The sequence below is a fragment of the Rhamphochromis sp. 'chilingali' genome (assembly GCF_963969265.1).
Source record: "Rhamphochromis sp. 'chilingali' genome assembly, chromosome: 18".
NCBI lineage: Eukaryota > Metazoa > Chordata > Actinopteri > Cichliformes > Cichlidae > Rhamphochromis > Rhamphochromis sp. 'chilingali'.
Window position 1 is genome coordinate 944,278 of NC_137945.1, and position 17,508 is coordinate 961,785.

A 17,508-nucleotide genomic window follows, 5' to 3' on the forward strand; every position below is an offset into this window, starting at 1 on the left:
ACAGGAGAGGTGGAGGAAGATCTCAGCCTGGGTATTTATTGTCTCATGTAGTCTGGAAGATGAGTGGATGGTGGGGTGGGTGCAGTTTTCTCTGTGGTGGGGTTGGGTGGACTGTCCCGGGCTCTGTGGGGCCGGGCGGCGCTGCTGCACTGGGCCCGGTCTGGATGGGCCTGGGCCCCCTTTCCCTGGCGGGTCGCGGAGTGTGGGGGTGCCTACTGGGGTCAGCGGGGGAGCTGGCCCCAGGGAGGGGTCACTTGCCCCTCCCTTCCTTCCCTCCCCATCTCCAGCTGCCTCCCTCTTCCCGCTCCACCACAACCACCCACACATGCAGGGCCTTGGAGTAGGGGTATGTCACCAGGGTGCAGAGGAGGCTACCCCCCCCCCCCCCCCCAACCCTGTCCCCTTCTGGCTGCCTCTGCCTCAATTTTATCCCACAACTTAGACATTCACATTACTCACACTCTCATTACACATACATATAGGATCTTGGGGGTGGGCACGATACACGGAGTCCAAAGTACCATCAGGGTGTACACCCCACCCCTGGCATCGTTGCCCACCTCTCAATTTTAAATACACGTAGACATTGAGGGCTAGCAGGAGGGACTATGCGCTTACCTGCTGCTCTCTGGCAGGTAGCTCCAAGCCCTCCTGGGTTTTAAATGCACCTTAGAACACACATGCATCAACATTACAATGAGCGGGTGGAGGGAGGTTTGGAGTCTTCTCTCACCCCCATTCTCTGCGACCTGCTGGAGCAGGGGGGCTAGGACTAGGAGGAGGAGTTGGCCGTCCGACTGCGGTCTGGAGTGTGGAGCCTTCCTGCTGCTACGGAGTCGGGGTGGTCTGCCTCCCCCCACCGCAGGGAAAAGGGAAACACCACCTGGGTCTGGGTGCAGTTCCCCCCTCCAGGGGCGGGGGCACCTAGACCCGGTTTGTAGAGTACGCTTGGGGAGTGTGATCGTGTGTACAGCGTCTCTTTATGTCTGTCTCCACGTTGGTTGAGTGTGGAGTAAGTGCATATGAGAGCATGAGGGTGGGAATGGATATTTGTGTGTGCCTGTATGTCTGTGTCTATATGTCAGGTTGGGTGTCAGGCGCCACCTCTCTGGGGACATCTCAGGCCCTCCAAGGTTTGGAGGCCTATCTCGCCCTACCACCACTTCCCCTGCCAGTGGCGGACTCCCTCAGACATCGGTGCGTTGGTGGTTCTTTGTGTCCGGGGATGGGCGTCCAGGTACACACCGGCTCACTCCTTGGCGGCCGCTTATCGGGGCCTGGAGCCTGGGGCTCGCTCGGGCCACTTCGGAGGTGGGGTGCCCCCGGCCTCACGGCCTGGGGCTCGGTCACTCAGGCGCAGCTGGCTGCCGGCGGAGCTCACGGGCGCGTCACTGCAACTCCCCCTGGCTTCTGCTCCGCGGCTGCTGAGTGAGCCCTCATCTGGGACTCTCCTCAGCTCTTTCTGGGACAGTGGCGCAGCTGCCCCTCTGTTGGTCTTCCTTGGTCTCTTGTGTTCTGGGGGCCTCTGGATGTCTGGAGTTTTGATCTCCTCCATACCTGCTTCACGCCCTGGAGGACGGGGCTGTGGCCCCCCCACACCCTCTAGCAGATCATTACATGAAGGAACCTTTTAAAAACAAGCGCGTCCATGCTCACAGGTGTACACACGGGTGCTCACACCCACAAACTACACCCTTTTTGGCTCCTACCTCAAAGCACACTGTGTTCTGTTGATCTTATGTGCTGCACAATAATGTTTAACATTTAGTATTTACTGTCATATTCCCATATATCATTGTGATGTTGTTTATTCTATTACTCTTGTTCTCTTCTGCTTGCTTTCTTTTTTCTTTCTCAGCAGGTGATCCAGGTGATTGATATATGCATTTTTTTTCCTCTGCCCGTTCTGTTGGTTTTTGTCTTTTGCCCTTCTCCCCCGTCCCTCTTCTCAGCTGTTTCTCTTCCCCTCTTTCTTTCTCCCCTTCTTTCCCCCAGTCAAGTCTGTCCCGTATTCAGTAAGTGAAAATAAAATAAACAATAAAAGGTGAATCAAATGGACCATTACGGCAAGGCTGGGATGGTCAGTTTGGTAAAGTAAATCCGTTGGGCATCTTTCTTTGCCTTTAGACAACAATTCTGATGCAAAAGAGCCAAACGGGACAGGCCAAAAGAAAAAAAAAAAAAAAAAAAAGGAGATATGACGATTTGAAAATGCCTTCAGTTTCAGTATTTCAGCTCTGAGTTTCACAACATCCCCATAGACTTTGAATGGGGAGTTTTTAGACCTTGTGTCACTTCAAGGCAAATTGTGAAAAAACCGTAATTCGCACAATAATTATAGTGACACGGTCTTAAAGCCAGAAAAAATACCTACGTTTTGATGTATAATTTGTGGGGCTTGAGTGGAAATTGAACGAGTAGCAAGAAGTTGTTCAGACATGAAGAGAAAATTCAGAACGCACCAGTACTCACTGTGAGTTAATTGCATAGCAACCATAGCAACGCATGTATTTTCTGAAAAATCACAAAACTGCAACTGAAAACTTAAAGAGGCATTAAATGAAAACGGTAACAGATATGAAAAAGCTGAATCACACAGGAATAGCCCAATCATTTGAGAACGTTTTAAAGTTTGAATGGAGTTTCTAGGTGAAAGTATGAGGAAGTAGTTAAGTTTCAAAGACAAGCAAGTTTTAGCAGAATTGTGGAAGTTTTCCATTCATTTCAATGGGACAAAAAAAAGGAAAAAAGTGTAATATTTTAAAAAGTATAATAGTAATAAACACCAAAAGATATAGCTGGAATAAGCAGAAATAGCAGAACAGTTTAGAGTTTGAACGGAGAAAATCGGCTGAAAACTGAGGGAGTAATTAAGTGCCGAAAAACGCAGAGCAACTATAAGAATAAAGTTTAAAGAGAAACAGGAACTCAATTGTGTGGATGCCCTGTGAGGGCATCCACACAATTACTTCGCGTAATCAAGATGAGAGACCACGGCTATAAAAGCGAAGGTGGATTTGGGAAGCCTGTCGCAGCCATGTCCTGTCCGTATACGCGAGCCACCCATTGCGGAAGGTGCAAGATTGATAAGGAGAGTCCTCAGAATTCAGCGTATATTGCGGGATAGACAGGATCCTTTAGCTCAGCGCGACAGTGTGCTCATAGAGAGATATCGATTTTCCCGTGAGGGTATTATTCACTTAACCAACTTGTTGACGAGGGGTGCATTGTGGCAATAGTAGCATTGTAAAGCGCTTTGGGTGCCTTGAAAAGCGCTATATAAATCCAATCCATTATTATTATTATTATTAAATTACTTACGAGTTTAATTTGTCAGCAACTTCCTGCCAGCCCTCTCTCCTTGCTTTTGCAGCCTTTGCAGTGTTCCCTTGCGTTTAAACTCTGAAACTCCTGAAATCCCTCAATCAAGAGTTCTTGCTCTGCTGCCGAAAAATACCGAGCGCGCTCCTTCGACATTTTCGACGACCAATTAAAGGGTTGCTGATCAATGTTTCTACTATCGATGCGTAGGCCCTTTTAAGCCACCCAGTGATCTCACATTACTTCATCCAGCTGTACTAATCGTCAACAACAGGTGTGTTCGGAGAACCGGATTAGCGAGCTCAAAGTTGGCGCGATGATTTGATCTTGGATGTAGTAAGCGAGGTACGAAGAACGGGCCCCTGGCTGAATTACATCATGTTGCAATCACAGAGCAGAATTATCACATCAGGTGTAAGACAAAAATATCTAACTTCTGCTGCACAATTTCAAATTCTCTCTAAGTGACACTTCGCCATGTTGGTGCAGAGCCCACAATATGGTGGGAGAGGGAATACAGTCTGCAAATATACTGGGTGTGTTTCTACACTGATTAAGGATGTTAATGAGCACATCTGGACTCACCGAGCCTTTCTGCAGTTCCTCACAGCTGGAATCAGTCTCAGTCGTCCGTCCTCTGATGTGTTGTACTTCTGCAGGTGCAACTCATCCAGAACCTCCTCTGACATCTGCAGCATGAAGGCCAGAGCTGAGCAGTGGATCTCAGAGAGTCTCTTTGATCTGTTCTCTGACTTCAGGAACTCTTGGATCTCCTGATGTACTGAGAGGTCGTTCATCTCCATCAGACAGTGGAAGATGTTGATGCTTCTGTCAGGAGAGATTTTATCACTGTTCATCTTCTTCAGACTCTTAATGACTCTCTGGATGGTTCCTGGACTGTTCTCTGTCTGACCCAGCAGACCTTCTAAGAGTCTCTGGTTGGACTCCAGACAGAGGCCATGAAGGAAGCGGACAAACAGGTCCAGGTGGCCATTTTTACTCTGGAGTAGAGCTGGGCGATAGAACGATAATGATATGTATCGCGATATAACTTTTACTCGATAGAGAAATTAAGCTATCGCGATAGACTTCGCCGCTCTTGTCCTCAAAAAAAAAAAAAAAAAAAAAAAAAAAAAAAAAAAAAAAAAAGGTCAGCCAATCCAAATTAAGTAGCGCAGAGCCGAACCAATCACAGCCGCAGCGTCACGTCGCGTGACTTGTTACGTACAGCACAAGTGCCAAGCCACACGTGTGTTTGTTTGGGAAGCAGCCAGCGCGTAATGGAGGAAATGAGTGTGCCGACTGGAAAAATCAACCGAGCGTGACCGAAGAGAAAACAGATGATGGTTCCAATGCCGGAGAGATTGTCAAACGGAAGAGCCATAGAAGCTCCGTAGTGTGAAGGTATTTCGGCTATTTCAAGTCTGACAAAAACACAGTAGCGTGCACTGTAAATGTGCCGAAAGCAAGTCTGGAAATACAATAAACTGGTGCATGCGTCACACTGTGCGCCACGTTATTGTTTCGGTGAAATGAATTTCTACAATACTGTTAATTCTACTCTCTGCAGTGTTTAAATGCTTACATATACACACAGTTACTGTCCGTCCACACATACGACTCGGTTCTGCTTCTATGCCCCAGCTTTGTTTACTTTTTCCCACCGAGGCTTCTAGACTTCTGATTGGCCAACATTTCTGCACGGTTAGGAATCTAGCGCCACCTGCTGCTTTGGCATGTTCATAGCAGCGTTTTCCTTCATTTCTGCCTTTATGTGTGGACGGGATTATTTTTTAAAACAAAAACAGAAAATCTCCGTTTTCAAAAATACCCGTGTACGTGTGGACGTAGCCTCAGTCTCTGACTGGAAGCGCTGATTCGTCATTCGGCTTTTGTCAGACTAAAGTAACTGTTTGAAAAGCTCAGCTATACAACAAGGAGAGATTGAGAATTTCCTTTTAGTTCTCAGTTTATTTGATATTGACAAAAGTTAGTCAGTTTTGTCTGTTCTTCTGTAAAACAAACTAAGATTTATTTTTAGAATTAATATTTTGTTTCTAAGTGGAATTGACAATTTAGTCTGTTTCATTTGTTCTATTTTGAAACTTAAACGCTTTAGCGGCTGCCTTTTGTGTAGTTTGCAATATTTGCCTTTATCTATCTGAAAAAGTCTCATGTTCCTTAAGTACATCTACCCTGTTGAACTTATTATGGGAAATAAATATTTAAATAAAAACAAGCTGCTGATTATTTCACATTTTACTTGTGAGCAACGGCACATTTAAATCTTACAAATATAGTTATTTGGCTTATATCGTGATAGATATCGTTATCGCCTGAAATGAAAAAAACATATCGTGATATGAAAAAATCTCATATCGCCCAGCTCTACTCTGGAGGGATCTCAACATACTTTTTGACAGAAACTCATGAAGCGATGTGATGTCATTCCAGATATCCAGAAAATCCCTCAGCACCTTTGTCTTCCTGCTGGTGAGACAGTGGAACATGTAGACTGCAGCCAGAAACTCCTGGATGCTCAGATGAACAAAGCAGTAGACTGGTTTCTGGAAGATCACACACTCTCTTTTGAAGATCTCTGTACAAACTCCTGAGTACACAGAGGCCTCCGTGACATCCAGACCACACTGCTCCAGGTCTTCTTGGTAGAACATGATGTTTCCTTTCTCCAGATGTTCAAACGCCAGCATCCCCAGCTTCAGAAGAACTTCCCTGTCAGCCTCCATCAGCTCCTGTGGACTCGTCTCATGTCCCTCGTGGTACTTGTTCTTCTTCCTCTTTGTCTGAACCAGCAGGAAGTGTGAGTACATGTCAGTCAGGGTCTTGGGCAGCTCTCCTCTCTGCTCTGTAGTCACCATGTGCTCCAGAACTGTAGCAGTGATCCAGCAGAAGACTGGGATTCTACACATGATGTGGAGGCTCCTGGATGTCTTCATGTGGGAGATGATTCTGCTGGACAGCTCTTCATCACTGAATCTCCTCCTGAAGTACTCCTCCTTCTGGGCGTCAGTGAAGCCTCGTACTTCTGTTAGCCTGTCAACACATGTAGGAGGGATCTGATTGGCTGCTGCGGGTCGGGAAGTTATCCAGACGAGAGCCGAGGGAAGCAGATTCCCCTGGATGAGGTTTGTCAGCAGCTGGCTGACTGATGACTTCTGTGTGACATCAGACAGCAGCTTCCTGTTGGTGAAATCCAATGAAAGTCTGCTTTCATCCAGGCCGTCAAAGATGAACAAAAGCTGAGAGACAGCCAGCTTCTCTGCTGTGACCTTCTGTAATGTTGGATGGAAAACATGGAGCAGCTCCAGAAGACTGTACTGCTCATCTCTGATCAGGTTCAGCTCCCTGAATGAAAGCAGAACCACCACACTGACATGTTGGTTCTCCAAGCCCTCTGCCCAGTCCAGAGTGAACTTCTGCACTGAGAAGGTTTTTCCAACACCAGCCACGCCGTTGGTCAGAACCACTCTGATGGGTCTCTGTTGGTCAGGTAAGGCTTTAAAGATGTCCTGGCACCTGATTGGAGCGTCATGGAGGGCGTCCATCTTGGAAGCTGTCTCCAGCTGCCTCACCTCATGTTGGGTATGAACCTCTTCACTCTGTCCCTCTGTGATGTAGAGCTCAGTGTAGATGGTGTTGAGGAGGGTTCTACTTCCTGTTGCATCACTTCCTTCAGTCACATGTTCACATCTCCTCCTCAGACTGATCTTATGTTCATCTAAAACCTCCTGCAGACCAACATCTGCTGACAGAAAGAAAAACAGAAAGAAAACTCTTCAATGTCTGAACAACAAGAAGAAGTCCAGTTTTCAGAAATGAGTCCATCAGCAGACAGATGTTCAGTCTTACTTTGTACACAGCTGCTCTGACTGGCTGTCTGCAGTCCAGCTCTGGTTCTGGATCTTTCTCCACACTGGGGACAGGACGAGTCTCCTGATGAAGCAGACTGGTCCCAGTATGAGGAGATGCACTGTCTGCAGAACCAGTGTCCACAGCTGGTAGAGACTGGATCCTTCAGGACGTCCTGACACAAAGCACAGCAGGACAGCTGCTCCTCCTCACAGACACCGCTCCTCTTCCTCTTCCTCTCTCTGTGAACACATTTCTTTATCACTAAAATCATCGACTGTCAGTGACAAACATGCAGATTTGATGACACTGTGCAGAAGCTCTGATGGTCACAGAGAAAAGTCAAAGTGGAGAAACTTGTGTTTGAAAAAGTGTTTTGTCTCAGGTAAACCAGGACCATCATAGGTGACCCTGCACACCAGCTGATTGACCTGGTCAGTGTCTCAGGTCAATCAGGTCTCACACCTCCAGACTCACTCCCTGCCCACCCACCAATATGCACCATGGGCCAAGTGACCCTCATCACTCAGGCTCTATTCAGACCAAGTCCTTTCACCCCTCCAAGCACGCTGGAATCTGTTCTCTAACTTGTGCCTTTCTGTTGTCTGGTTTCATTCTCCCCTCACACACAGACAGTTTAAAGGTCGCACTCATGGATCGTCGTGTAAATGATTCACTGAACAAGACGGACTCCATCAGTCCATGCTACAGAAGAAACTGCTTCTTACTTTGAGGGTTCAGGATCACTGCTGAAACATGGAGGTTCTTCATGAGACCAGTGACTCCTCACGGACAGATAGCATGTTACTGGAGACTGTGACCTCTGACCTCTGCAAACACACACACACACACACACGTTTTCATTTGTATCGCTCTAACAACAGTCAAACGACCTCCTGCAGTAAAGTGAAAATAATAAAAACCTGATCTGCACTGTTTGTCCACACGAGTATTTTCCTACTGTTCTGGGTGACGCTACACAAGGAGGCCTCCCGATTTTCCCAGTCACAGCAAACACCACACACTCAGGCTTCACCTGAGGACCTTACCTGATTCTGTTTCCTGCAGCTGGTGAGTGAATACATATGAATACATACTGTTCGCCTGATGTGTGTCTGGTTTGGTGACATGTGTAAGTGTGCCTGACATTTCAAAGTAAAAGTATTTAGTAGTCAGTGTGAACAAACAGCTACACTAACAGGATCCATGTGACGTCACAGGTATATCAGCTGTTACAGTCGTCATTACCCAGCGCACTCTTACTTTGGAGGCTCAGGGTCACTGTTGAAATACGGAGGCTCTTCCTCTGCTCCCTCCTCTTCCTCCATCACCGTCTTCACTCTGAGAGGAGAGAGTAAAGTGATCCCAGGCTATCAGCTCTGCACCCACGGGTGTTGTGCCTGACTCTTCCCTCCACGGCCCACGGGATGATGATTATGTTGTAACAATGCGCGTAATTAAATTTCGCGCGTGTAGACCTCGACAGCCGCGCGCACAAAGAAGCCCTCGTGCACCCGCGAACGTCTGCTTTGCTTTCCACGCGCTGCTGCAGCGTCGCGCTCCCTGCGCTCGGAGAGAAATCCCGCTCGTGTAAATAAAGTTGGCAGTTTGGAGGCGGACCCCCGTAGTCCTAATGTGATTGGTCACTTTGTGGACACTTCAGGTTCCTGCGTTAAACCGAGTTACACTGTTTTCAACGGCATTTATTTTAAACGTGAAGAATAAAGTTCGCTGAATGAATTATTGACAGTGACTGTTTGCTGTGCGGTGACCGCTGTCATTGGATTACTTCATGTTAATGATTCTACTGAAGCGTCTGCACTGACGTGCGCGCGGCTGCCGAGTTCTGCGCGCGCCAAACTTAGTTGCGCACGTGAAATGATTTGCTCTGATTATTTTCTTGCTCGCGCATTTGTCATGACATATCAATCAAGTAGATACTCTTACAGGAGGTCAGTTTGGGGTCACCATCCAGCCTCCGCGTCGGATCCACGTCGTCCTGATGAGTCCGGGGTCTGAACTGACCGCCAACAGGTCACGTGATCCGGCTTCCTCTTCTTCCTCTTTGGAATAAGGTCGATTATCGAGATGTGGGCGTGCTACTGCTCCCCACCGGTAAACAGAATAAATGCTGACAGTAACGGAGACACCAATCTAAACGTTTCCATCCCGACGAGGACGCAGATCCGGCTAAAGTGGTTTTATTGATGTTTGTTTCTTGTCTCATTAATCGAAGGTTCATCTGAGAGACAAACTGATGTTTAGCTCTGTGAGATGAAACAGAAGCTTAGGGGCCATTTATTAATTAAAGTTTTTTATTATTTTGAACAATTAAGAAAACCATAACATAACAACCCAAAACAACAAAAAAACCACACTCAGTGAAGAAAATTAAATAAATATATAAAGATAATATAAATAAAATAAATAAATAAATAGATAAACTGTTGCACACACAGTTAATTCTTAATTCATACTGTATCTCACATTGTCTTCATGTTGTAGGCCCATATCAACAAAAAAAAACGGTCCCATTGTTCTGTTAGAGTCTCTGTCTTACTGCTCAGTCTTCCCAGCATTTTCTCACATGCAGCATTTTCAGTCATTTTCCACTTTTTTAGGGTTGGAGTCCGAGGGTCTTTCCAAAGTGCTAAAATGAGACGAGCACACTTCACAATCCCAGTGCTTAACACTCTAAAGCCTGCTTTGTCTGACTTTGGCACCTCACCTCTGTCCCCCAATAGGCACAGTCTTGGTGATCTAGGTAATTTAACCCTCCATATATTTTAAAACATTTTCCCATATTGGGGAGACCAGTGGACATTCCCATAAAGCATGTACTAACAAACCTTTTCCTTCTTGGCACTTCCAGCACAGGTCGTCTTTACTGGTTCCCATTTTATGAAGTCTCGTTGGTGTATAATAGTACCTATTGAGAATTTTATATTGAATACATTTGCCTCTAGCTTCCCTAATGTAGAACCCATTTTCAGAAATAATTGAATCCCATGTTCCCTCATCGATGGAACAATCCAGATCTTTTTCCCAAGCCCTTCTAAGACTTACATCTGTTGTTTTTAACCCAATGACATAAATGATACCATTTTGATGCCTTTGCATTTAAGGGTGGAAGTACAAAAAAATTCTCTATGACATTTTTCTCCTGAGACAATTTTATTTTATCTTTCAGACAGTCTCTCATTTGTAAATATCGCCAAAAATGGCCGGGTCCTTCCAAATTAAACTTTACTGTCAAATCATTGAAGGACATAAACATGTTATCTTCATATAAGTCACTTATTAATGTTATGCCTTTTTGTGCCACTGTGGCCAATAAAGTGTTTGTTTACCTATTTTTATTTTGGGGTTGAGCCACAGTGGTGCATATTTTTGAAAGTATGGGGAGAGATTACTTGCGAACCTCTTGCCACACCATTTTTGAAAACTTTAAAATAGGGTCGTCTACTCTATTCCCTTTATTGTCCGGTTTTTGAGCCAACACCTCAATGGGAGTGAATGGAAAGACCAGTTCACGTTCCATTAGAACCCAGTCTAGGTGCCCAGTGTTTACACAGCTTGAACATCTCAAATGAGATGCTATAATGTTTTATGTAGGGATAAACCTCCTTTTTGTCTCGGTTGGTACAGTCGACCAGGATTAATCCGCGGTCTACCACCATCCCAAAGAAAGTGTTTTATCATATTATCATATCTTGAGAAAAATTGAGGTGAAATACAAATTGGTATCATTCCAATGAAATAATTGATCAGAGGAGCTACTGCCATCTTTATCGTATTTACTTTGCCCCATAATGTCAAGTTCAGCTTGCTCCATTTCTCCAAATTAGTTTTAATCCTAGTTAGTAGTTTTCCTACATTATCATTCATAATCTCATCGACATTCGGATTAAGTGTTATTCCTAAGTATTCTGTCCATTTTTCTAACACATTGAAATTGAAAGCTGATAATTTCCATTCTCATAGAAATTTGTTTTAAGCCTGAACAATGCATACTCTGCTTTCTTATTATAAATTTCATGAAGATTAAACTTCAATTGGCATAAGTTACTCTCTACATAATTTTCTGCCGATTATTTTTCCAAATGACTTATCTGTTTTACCAAAGTCTGTATTTTTTGTTTACTTTCTTTTGCCTTCTTTGAACTATATCCCAGACATTTGCCTCTAATAAAGGCCTTTAGGGTGTCCCATACAGTAGCCAATCTTTCTGTGGTCCCAATATTTACATCCCAAAAAAAGTTAATATCATCTTTTAATGCTGCCACAAATTGTTCATCCTGTAAAAGACTTGGGTTTAGTTTCCACCTGCCCCGATTATATTTCTCAACCTGTAAGTCTATATTTAGTTCTACTGGGGCATGATCTGATAATATGATCATACCTATATCACAGTTACCAGATCAGCGCTCAAACTAGATATTTAAAAATAATCAATTCGGGAATAACTTTTATGAGAATGTGAGTAAAACTTATATTCCCTTTCTAAAGGAAGTACTAGTCTCCAGATATCAACCAACCCGGCTTCCTCTTTAAAGATAGCTGCTGCAGATTTATTTTTTTGTACTAGGGCCTAGATTTGCACCACTCCTATCCAAATACTGATCCGGAACCTGATTAAAATCTCCTCCCAGCACAATCTGGCCCTCAAAATCACCTAATATCTTAATTATTTTGGCAACAAAGTTGGGGTCTTCCCTATTTGGGGCATATATGTTACATAGTATTACTTTCGCACCATTTATAAGTACTTGGAGACATATTACTCGTCCTTCAGTATCTTTAAACTCTCGCAATGGTACAAAGTTGATTTTCTTATTAATAAGTATTATAGCTCCACGGCTTTTCCTAGATACAGAGTTATGAAACACCTTCCCAACCCAATCTCGTTTCATTTTCAGGGCTTCTGTTCCATTTTCAAAATGCGTTTCTTGTAAAAATGCTATATCTGCACTACGGGACTTAAGATAGCTTAGGACTTTTTTTCCTTTTAATTGGTGTACTACAACCATTGATATTCCACGTCACAATATTAGGGGCCTTTCAAAGCCAAACATCCACAAACGGCTCTGAAACGAGTCCTAACAGCCGACATACATAAGACTGCGTCTGGGCCAGAGGCGGAGCCAGACATTTGAAACACCCGGGGCTTAGCCCAAAGAGTAGTATGCATGTGGGATTTTTTTTTTTTTTTTTTTTTGGGGGGGGGGGTGTAGAAATGACTGAAAGATTAATAGGCTCTGTTCAAAAAAGAATGACTTCATATAGGGAAAAATATATATCACATGTGCAGGACACCTTAAACTAGTTTTTTAATTAAGCAGCAAGGCAGAACAAGGTCAGGGCTGCATCAAGACACGAGGACTAAACCCCAATTCAACCAGACCCAGAACTGATCCAGAATTAAAACAGGACTACAACAGTTCAAAATCAGGACTACTGAGGACTTAACCAAGACAGAACCAGAATCAGAACTAGATGATAGCACTAAAAATCATCATAGACCTGCACTACACTTATTTTTTAATTCTACCAAAGTCCACTATTTAGATTGAGAAAAGTTCATATAATTATTTAGCCTTGTTGTGCAAACAAGCCTGCATAACTTAATAAATACAGAATTTGAAAAATAACAAACCTAAAAAGAAACACTAGGTACGAGATACATGAGGACCTATGATACAGTTATACTTTTGGTAAACAACCATTTGACTAACATGTGTGTCTCACCTGCTCTTGTTCATCTGTTCTGTCCTCGTTCTCCTCTCTCTCCCTCTTTGTGCTGACAATCATCAAATATACAGTTGAAACCAGATATTTACTCTTCAGATAAAAACACTTTTTTAACTGTAACATCAAATCAGACTAAATGTTTATTTTTTTAGATTGATAAATATAAAAACATATTTGTTAACTTTAAGAGTAAAGAGAGAAACTATCTGTATTTCTTAATTGCAAATGGCACCAAATTGTATTCAAACTTGAGCCACACTTATGGAGCTCCACAGTTCTTTTCCTGGTGTTTTGGTTGATATCTCTTGATTTTCCCATGTCAAAGAAACAGGCTCTGTGTTTTGCCTTATATGCATCCACAGCTGTGCCACCAGTTTACTCACATGGACTCTACTAACCTATCAGAAGCTTCTTCAGCTCAGAATGGAATCATCTGGAGTTTTCTTATTAATTAACAATAAATTTAGTGTACATGTACTCCTAAATTTGATGAAAGTGATAAAAATAGCTCTGTCTCTCTTTATTCTGAAATTTAACTAATTCAAAATATATTTCAATATTTATCTAAAACAAAAATTTACTCTAAATTGATGTTGTGCAGTAAAAATGTTTTATGTTTTCTCCCTAAAGTGTATGTAAATATCTGGTTACAAATGTGAATATCCTGCTGTGTACTGAAATCCCTCGTTTTGCATAGAAATATACTGAACAACATACAAAGCATAATATATAAAATAACATTTACCTGAGTTTTTTCTTTGAAAGAACCCTCGAATGTCCATTCTTATGTTTCAGTGCATAACTGAAACCGATTTAGTCGGGGAGGGTAAGAACTGAAAATATGAAATAAACACACGTAAGCTAAGACTCTAAAAAAAAATAGCATTTGTTCGGCTTTTCATTTCGCCATTTGTTGATTCACTTGAAGAGCAAGTAACGTAATATTGGTCAAGTGATCAGTTTCATATCAATCTTTCGTGATGCACCGTCATATTTACATTATTTGTACGGTACGAATGATTTGCTTTGGTACCTGGTCAAACTTAAGCTCTCCTTAGTATGGCTGGCTCCGTCTCTCCAACAGCGCACTCACGGGCAGCAGCTGCCCCGCCCCCTCGCTCAGTCGCTTAGTGCCTGAGCTTGGATCATACCAATATCAGGGGGGGATTCACGCACAGTCGTAAATTCCCACAGTGTGCACTATGTGCTTCGAATATTGTGTGTACTTTTTGTTTTATACAGTTGTCAGCCAGACATCTAACTATGAAAAAATTACACTCCAAAATACCCCGGGCTTCTGACAAAACAACCCGGGCTTAAGCCCCGTAAGCCACCCCCCCGCTCCGCCCCTGGTCTGGGCTGAGTTTTACTTTGAAAGGCTCAGGCCGGAAGCATCGTTCGTGTAGCTTGATGCTAACAGGTGGACGATGTCTGCGTGTGTCGGGGTGCTGAAGCGCCGTCTCGGGGCTCGCTCTCCGGCTGGTATCGCGTCACCGCTGCAGCCGCTGAGATGCCCGGGGGGCGGGCGGTGGGAGTCCAGCACGCGGACAGGTACGGCCCTGCTGCTAAAGCTAGCCGGCTAATATTAGCCGAACAGTCCAGGTATCCGGTGACAGGACCGATCGGCTCATCGGTAACAAACAGCTGCTCACATGATCAAACCTTGCAGGCGTGCACACAGGTAAATGAGCCTGCATGTTCCGAAGCGTGTTACACTGAAAGGACTTCTGAACTTTGACCTGCTGTTGGTCAAAGTCTGCTCAGGTGTGTGAAGCTGTCGCAGAGCAGCTCCACTTCCGCTGAGTCCAACAAACAGACCTCCCAGTCAGCGGGCTGGAAAAGCGGGAACGTTGGAATAATAAACACACAGAACGTTTTAAAGGGTGATCCAAATATAATTAGGGTGTGCAATCATTTACAATAACGTAATTATGCTTTTAATACACTAACGAGCCACTTTATTAGGTACACTTTAGGTGCACACTAATCAGCCTATCGCAAGGCAGCATTTCGGTGCATCATGATGAAGAGCAGATTTAGGGAACTTTGAGTGATTCAGGAACTGCTGCTCAGCTGAGATCTCCACACAGACATCCCTGAGCTCACATCCAGCAAGCAGCAGGTCTGGCAGGAAGTGACCTGCTGAGGTCAGAGGAGTGTCACTCCTGTGAGTACGAACAGGAAGCTGAGGCTGCAGCTCACACAGACTCACAAACAGACAGCAGAAGATGGAGAAAGGTTTCCTGCTGTGCTCGGCTCAGAGTTTAAAGCCTGGATCCGTCCTGCCTGTGTCAGAGCTCAGCCTGCTGCTGTGATGCTGTGGAGGTCTGTCAGCACCACCTGAGCGTCAGTGCTGCTGCTGACCTCAGCTTTGGGATGTGGAGGATAATGATGTCATGGTGATGTCATGTTAACGTGGACTAAAATCTAAGGAATGCTTTCACCCTGTTGCGTCTGTGACATGAGGAATTAAAGCAGCTCTGAACACGAACCAGAGAAGATGTGCAGGATGCAGAGGGGTCTGCTCCTCCTGCTTTACACTTCTGCTGCTGGGTCTGAGAACCCAGCTGCTGTCAGGCTGATCTGTGCTTTCACTTCACACTCAGAGTGAGTCCGGCCCGCAGGTGTGCCGCCTCTGGCCCACAGATATTTAACAAAGCTCAAACAGAGTTTCAGCTGTTCTCATCTGAAGCAGGAACACTGTCTACCTGTCAGGAACACCAAAGCTGACTCTCCTCCTCTTTGGGATTCTCGTCTGAATTTCAGGTGAAACCCTTCGGCCACTAGAGGGCGTCAGAGTCCTGGACCTGACCAGGTGAGTGTGAGCGCTGCAGTAACACTCTGAGTTGTTGGCAGTGTGGAGGCTCAGCACTAACGTGGATGTTCATGTTTGCAGAGTTCTGGCCGGGCCCTTCGCCTCCATGATCCTCGGAGACCTCGGAGCCCAGGTCATCAAAGTGGAGAGACCAGGTGAGCGCTGGGCCTCATTCCTGCCCCGCTGTGAGCAAAGCATTGTGGGATAGTGTTTGTGCGTTTTGTCAAACAGGTGCAGGTGACGACACCAGAGCCTGGGGTCCTCCGTTTGTGGCGTCAGAGAGCGCCTACTTCCTCAGCGTGAACCGGAACAAGAAGGTTGGTGTGTGAGCGCCGAGTCGGCACAAACACATTCATTAGAAACAGTTTAAGCATCAGCAGGACTCTGACAGGGTTCAGTCTGCAAACTGGAAGGTGTTCAGCTGTAAACAGAGCAAACATGTCAAACGTCAGCCTCCCTCGCTCACCTGACGCCGATGCTTCATCCGTGTTTGGGATAATTTGGGATGAACTGTGATTTCAGAGCATCGCCGTGGACCTGAAACATCCCAGAGGAGCACAGATCGTCCAGCAGGTACGACACAGTGACCAGGTCTCTGTTTCTGCCTCAGCCTGTTCCACTCTCTGGTTGTGTGTCAGCTCGCAGGAGTGTGTGACGTGCTGCTGGAAAACTACGTGCCGGGGAAACTCCGTCAGATGGGTTTGGGATACGAGCAGCTGAGCGGACTCAACCCTCGGCTCGTCTACTGCTCCATAACAGGTAACAGTTTTTAACAGGCTTACATGTGTTTCCAGGTGTGTCTGAGGAACCTTTAAAGGAGTGGAAAAATGGAGCTGATAGGCTCCACCCACTCAAGTCACATGATTCAAGGACTGTGGAACGTCCAGTATTGATGGATTTAGGAGCTGTGGAAACACACCTCCACCTCCTGCAGTTCTCCCTCTGAGCCACTAGATGGGGTCAGACTCCACAGTATGAACAGACTTCCTGCCGGAGCGCTCTGCTTCCTGTCTGCAGGCTGTGATGTTACAGCACAGGAGAGGTGGAGGTGTGCTCTGCAGAGAAGAGAAGCAAGACAGAGCAGAGGTGGTGAAGGTGGAGGAGTTTAAATACCTGCGGTCAACCAGCCACAGAGAGCAGGCAGGGTGGAGACGAGTGTGACAGAAGGACAGCTCAGAGTCAGAGAGGTGGAGGTAGTCTGAGCACGTGCAGAGGGGGGAGGGTGGAGCTGCTCAGAGGAAGTTCATGGATGTCTGCAAACAGGAATCTGTGTGTCACTCTTCCACAGGGTGACTCTTCCTCTCCACACGAGCACTAATAAGGTTCACTCCACTCCTCGGGTGGAGTAAAGAGCTGTGACCCTGCAGGGTGGAGCGAGGATTTGGGCAGAGTGCCGTTAAAACCCGTCCGTCAGGAGAGCTGATGGAAAATGTGTTGAGAATAAACGAGCGACATAAACGATGAAGGAGTTTCATTCTCTCTGCTCCGCCTCCTTTCTTCTGTTTTCTTTCCATTTCCTGTTTGTGTCCTTTGCCCTCATTCCTCTCCGTGTCGCTCTCACTGCTCCAGCCCCTCCCGTCCTTTATTGAGGAGAAATGAACTACATTACCCAGGAGGCCTCATTAAGCTGCAGCAGCTGGATGCAGTGGGCAGATTTACGGCCTGGTTTCATCCTGAGCTTTCGGAGCGACGTCCTGGACGTTTGTCCCGCAGAGCAAAGAGCAGCAGCAGGTTTAAGTTCTGGTGTCACT

General features: G+C 45.4%; 2 protein-coding genes and 1 long non-coding RNA gene across 5 annotated transcripts in view; 1 reads left to right on the top strand and 2 right to left on the bottom strand.

Moving 5' to 3' along the window:
- The window catches only part of LOC308385296 (uncharacterized protein), a 46,968-nt gene extending 37,836 nt beyond the window's left edge, over positions 1 to 9,132 (bottom strand). Inside the window, exons 1-5 of the mRNA XM_080864136.1 lie at positions 8,455 to 9,132; positions 7,920 to 8,021; positions 7,192 to 7,433; positions 5,643 to 7,087; positions 3,907 to 4,379 (exon numbers count right to left, since the gene is read on the bottom strand). Of these exons, the coding sequence (XP_080720262.1) occupies positions 3,907 to 4,379; positions 5,643 to 7,087; positions 7,192 to 7,433; positions 7,920 to 8,021; positions 8,455 to 8,519 (2,327 nt within the window). The 5' untranslated portion in view covers positions 8,520 to 9,132. The remainder of the gene's footprint in view (positions 1 to 3,906; positions 4,380 to 5,642; positions 7,088 to 7,191; positions 7,434 to 7,919; positions 8,022 to 8,454) is intronic.
- Positions 9,133 to 9,562: 430 nt separating this feature from the next.
- LOC308386195 lies at positions 9,563 to 14,112 on the bottom strand. Its single transcript, XR_013969745.1, has 3 exons — positions 13,976 to 14,112; positions 13,688 to 13,775; positions 9,563 to 9,841 (listed from the first exon to the last, which is right to left on the bottom strand). It is a non-coding gene; the product is annotated as an uncharacterized lncRNA (long non-coding RNA).
- A 157-nt stretch (positions 14,113 to 14,269) lies between these two features.
- sugct (succinyl-CoA:glutarate-CoA transferase) overlaps positions 14,270 to 17,508 on the top strand; it is a 67,101-nt gene continuing 63,862 nt past the window's right edge. Inside the window, exons 1-6 of one of the 3 annotated variants that reach the window (XM_080865530.1) lie at positions 14,270 to 14,493; positions 15,709 to 15,757; positions 15,839 to 15,912; positions 15,989 to 16,074; positions 16,280 to 16,330; positions 16,396 to 16,516. In XM_080865530.1, coding sequence (XP_080721656.1) covers positions 14,370 to 14,493; positions 15,709 to 15,757; positions 15,839 to 15,912; positions 15,989 to 16,074; positions 16,280 to 16,330; positions 16,396 to 16,516 — 505 coding nt within the window. In that variant the 5' untranslated portion in view covers positions 14,270 to 14,369. Of the gene's footprint in view, positions 15,550 to 15,708; positions 15,758 to 15,838; positions 15,913 to 15,988; positions 16,075 to 16,279; positions 16,331 to 16,395; positions 16,517 to 17,508 lie in introns of all 3 variants that reach the window. The other 2 variants (XM_080865531.1, XM_080865532.1) reach the window with 2 other exon arrangements.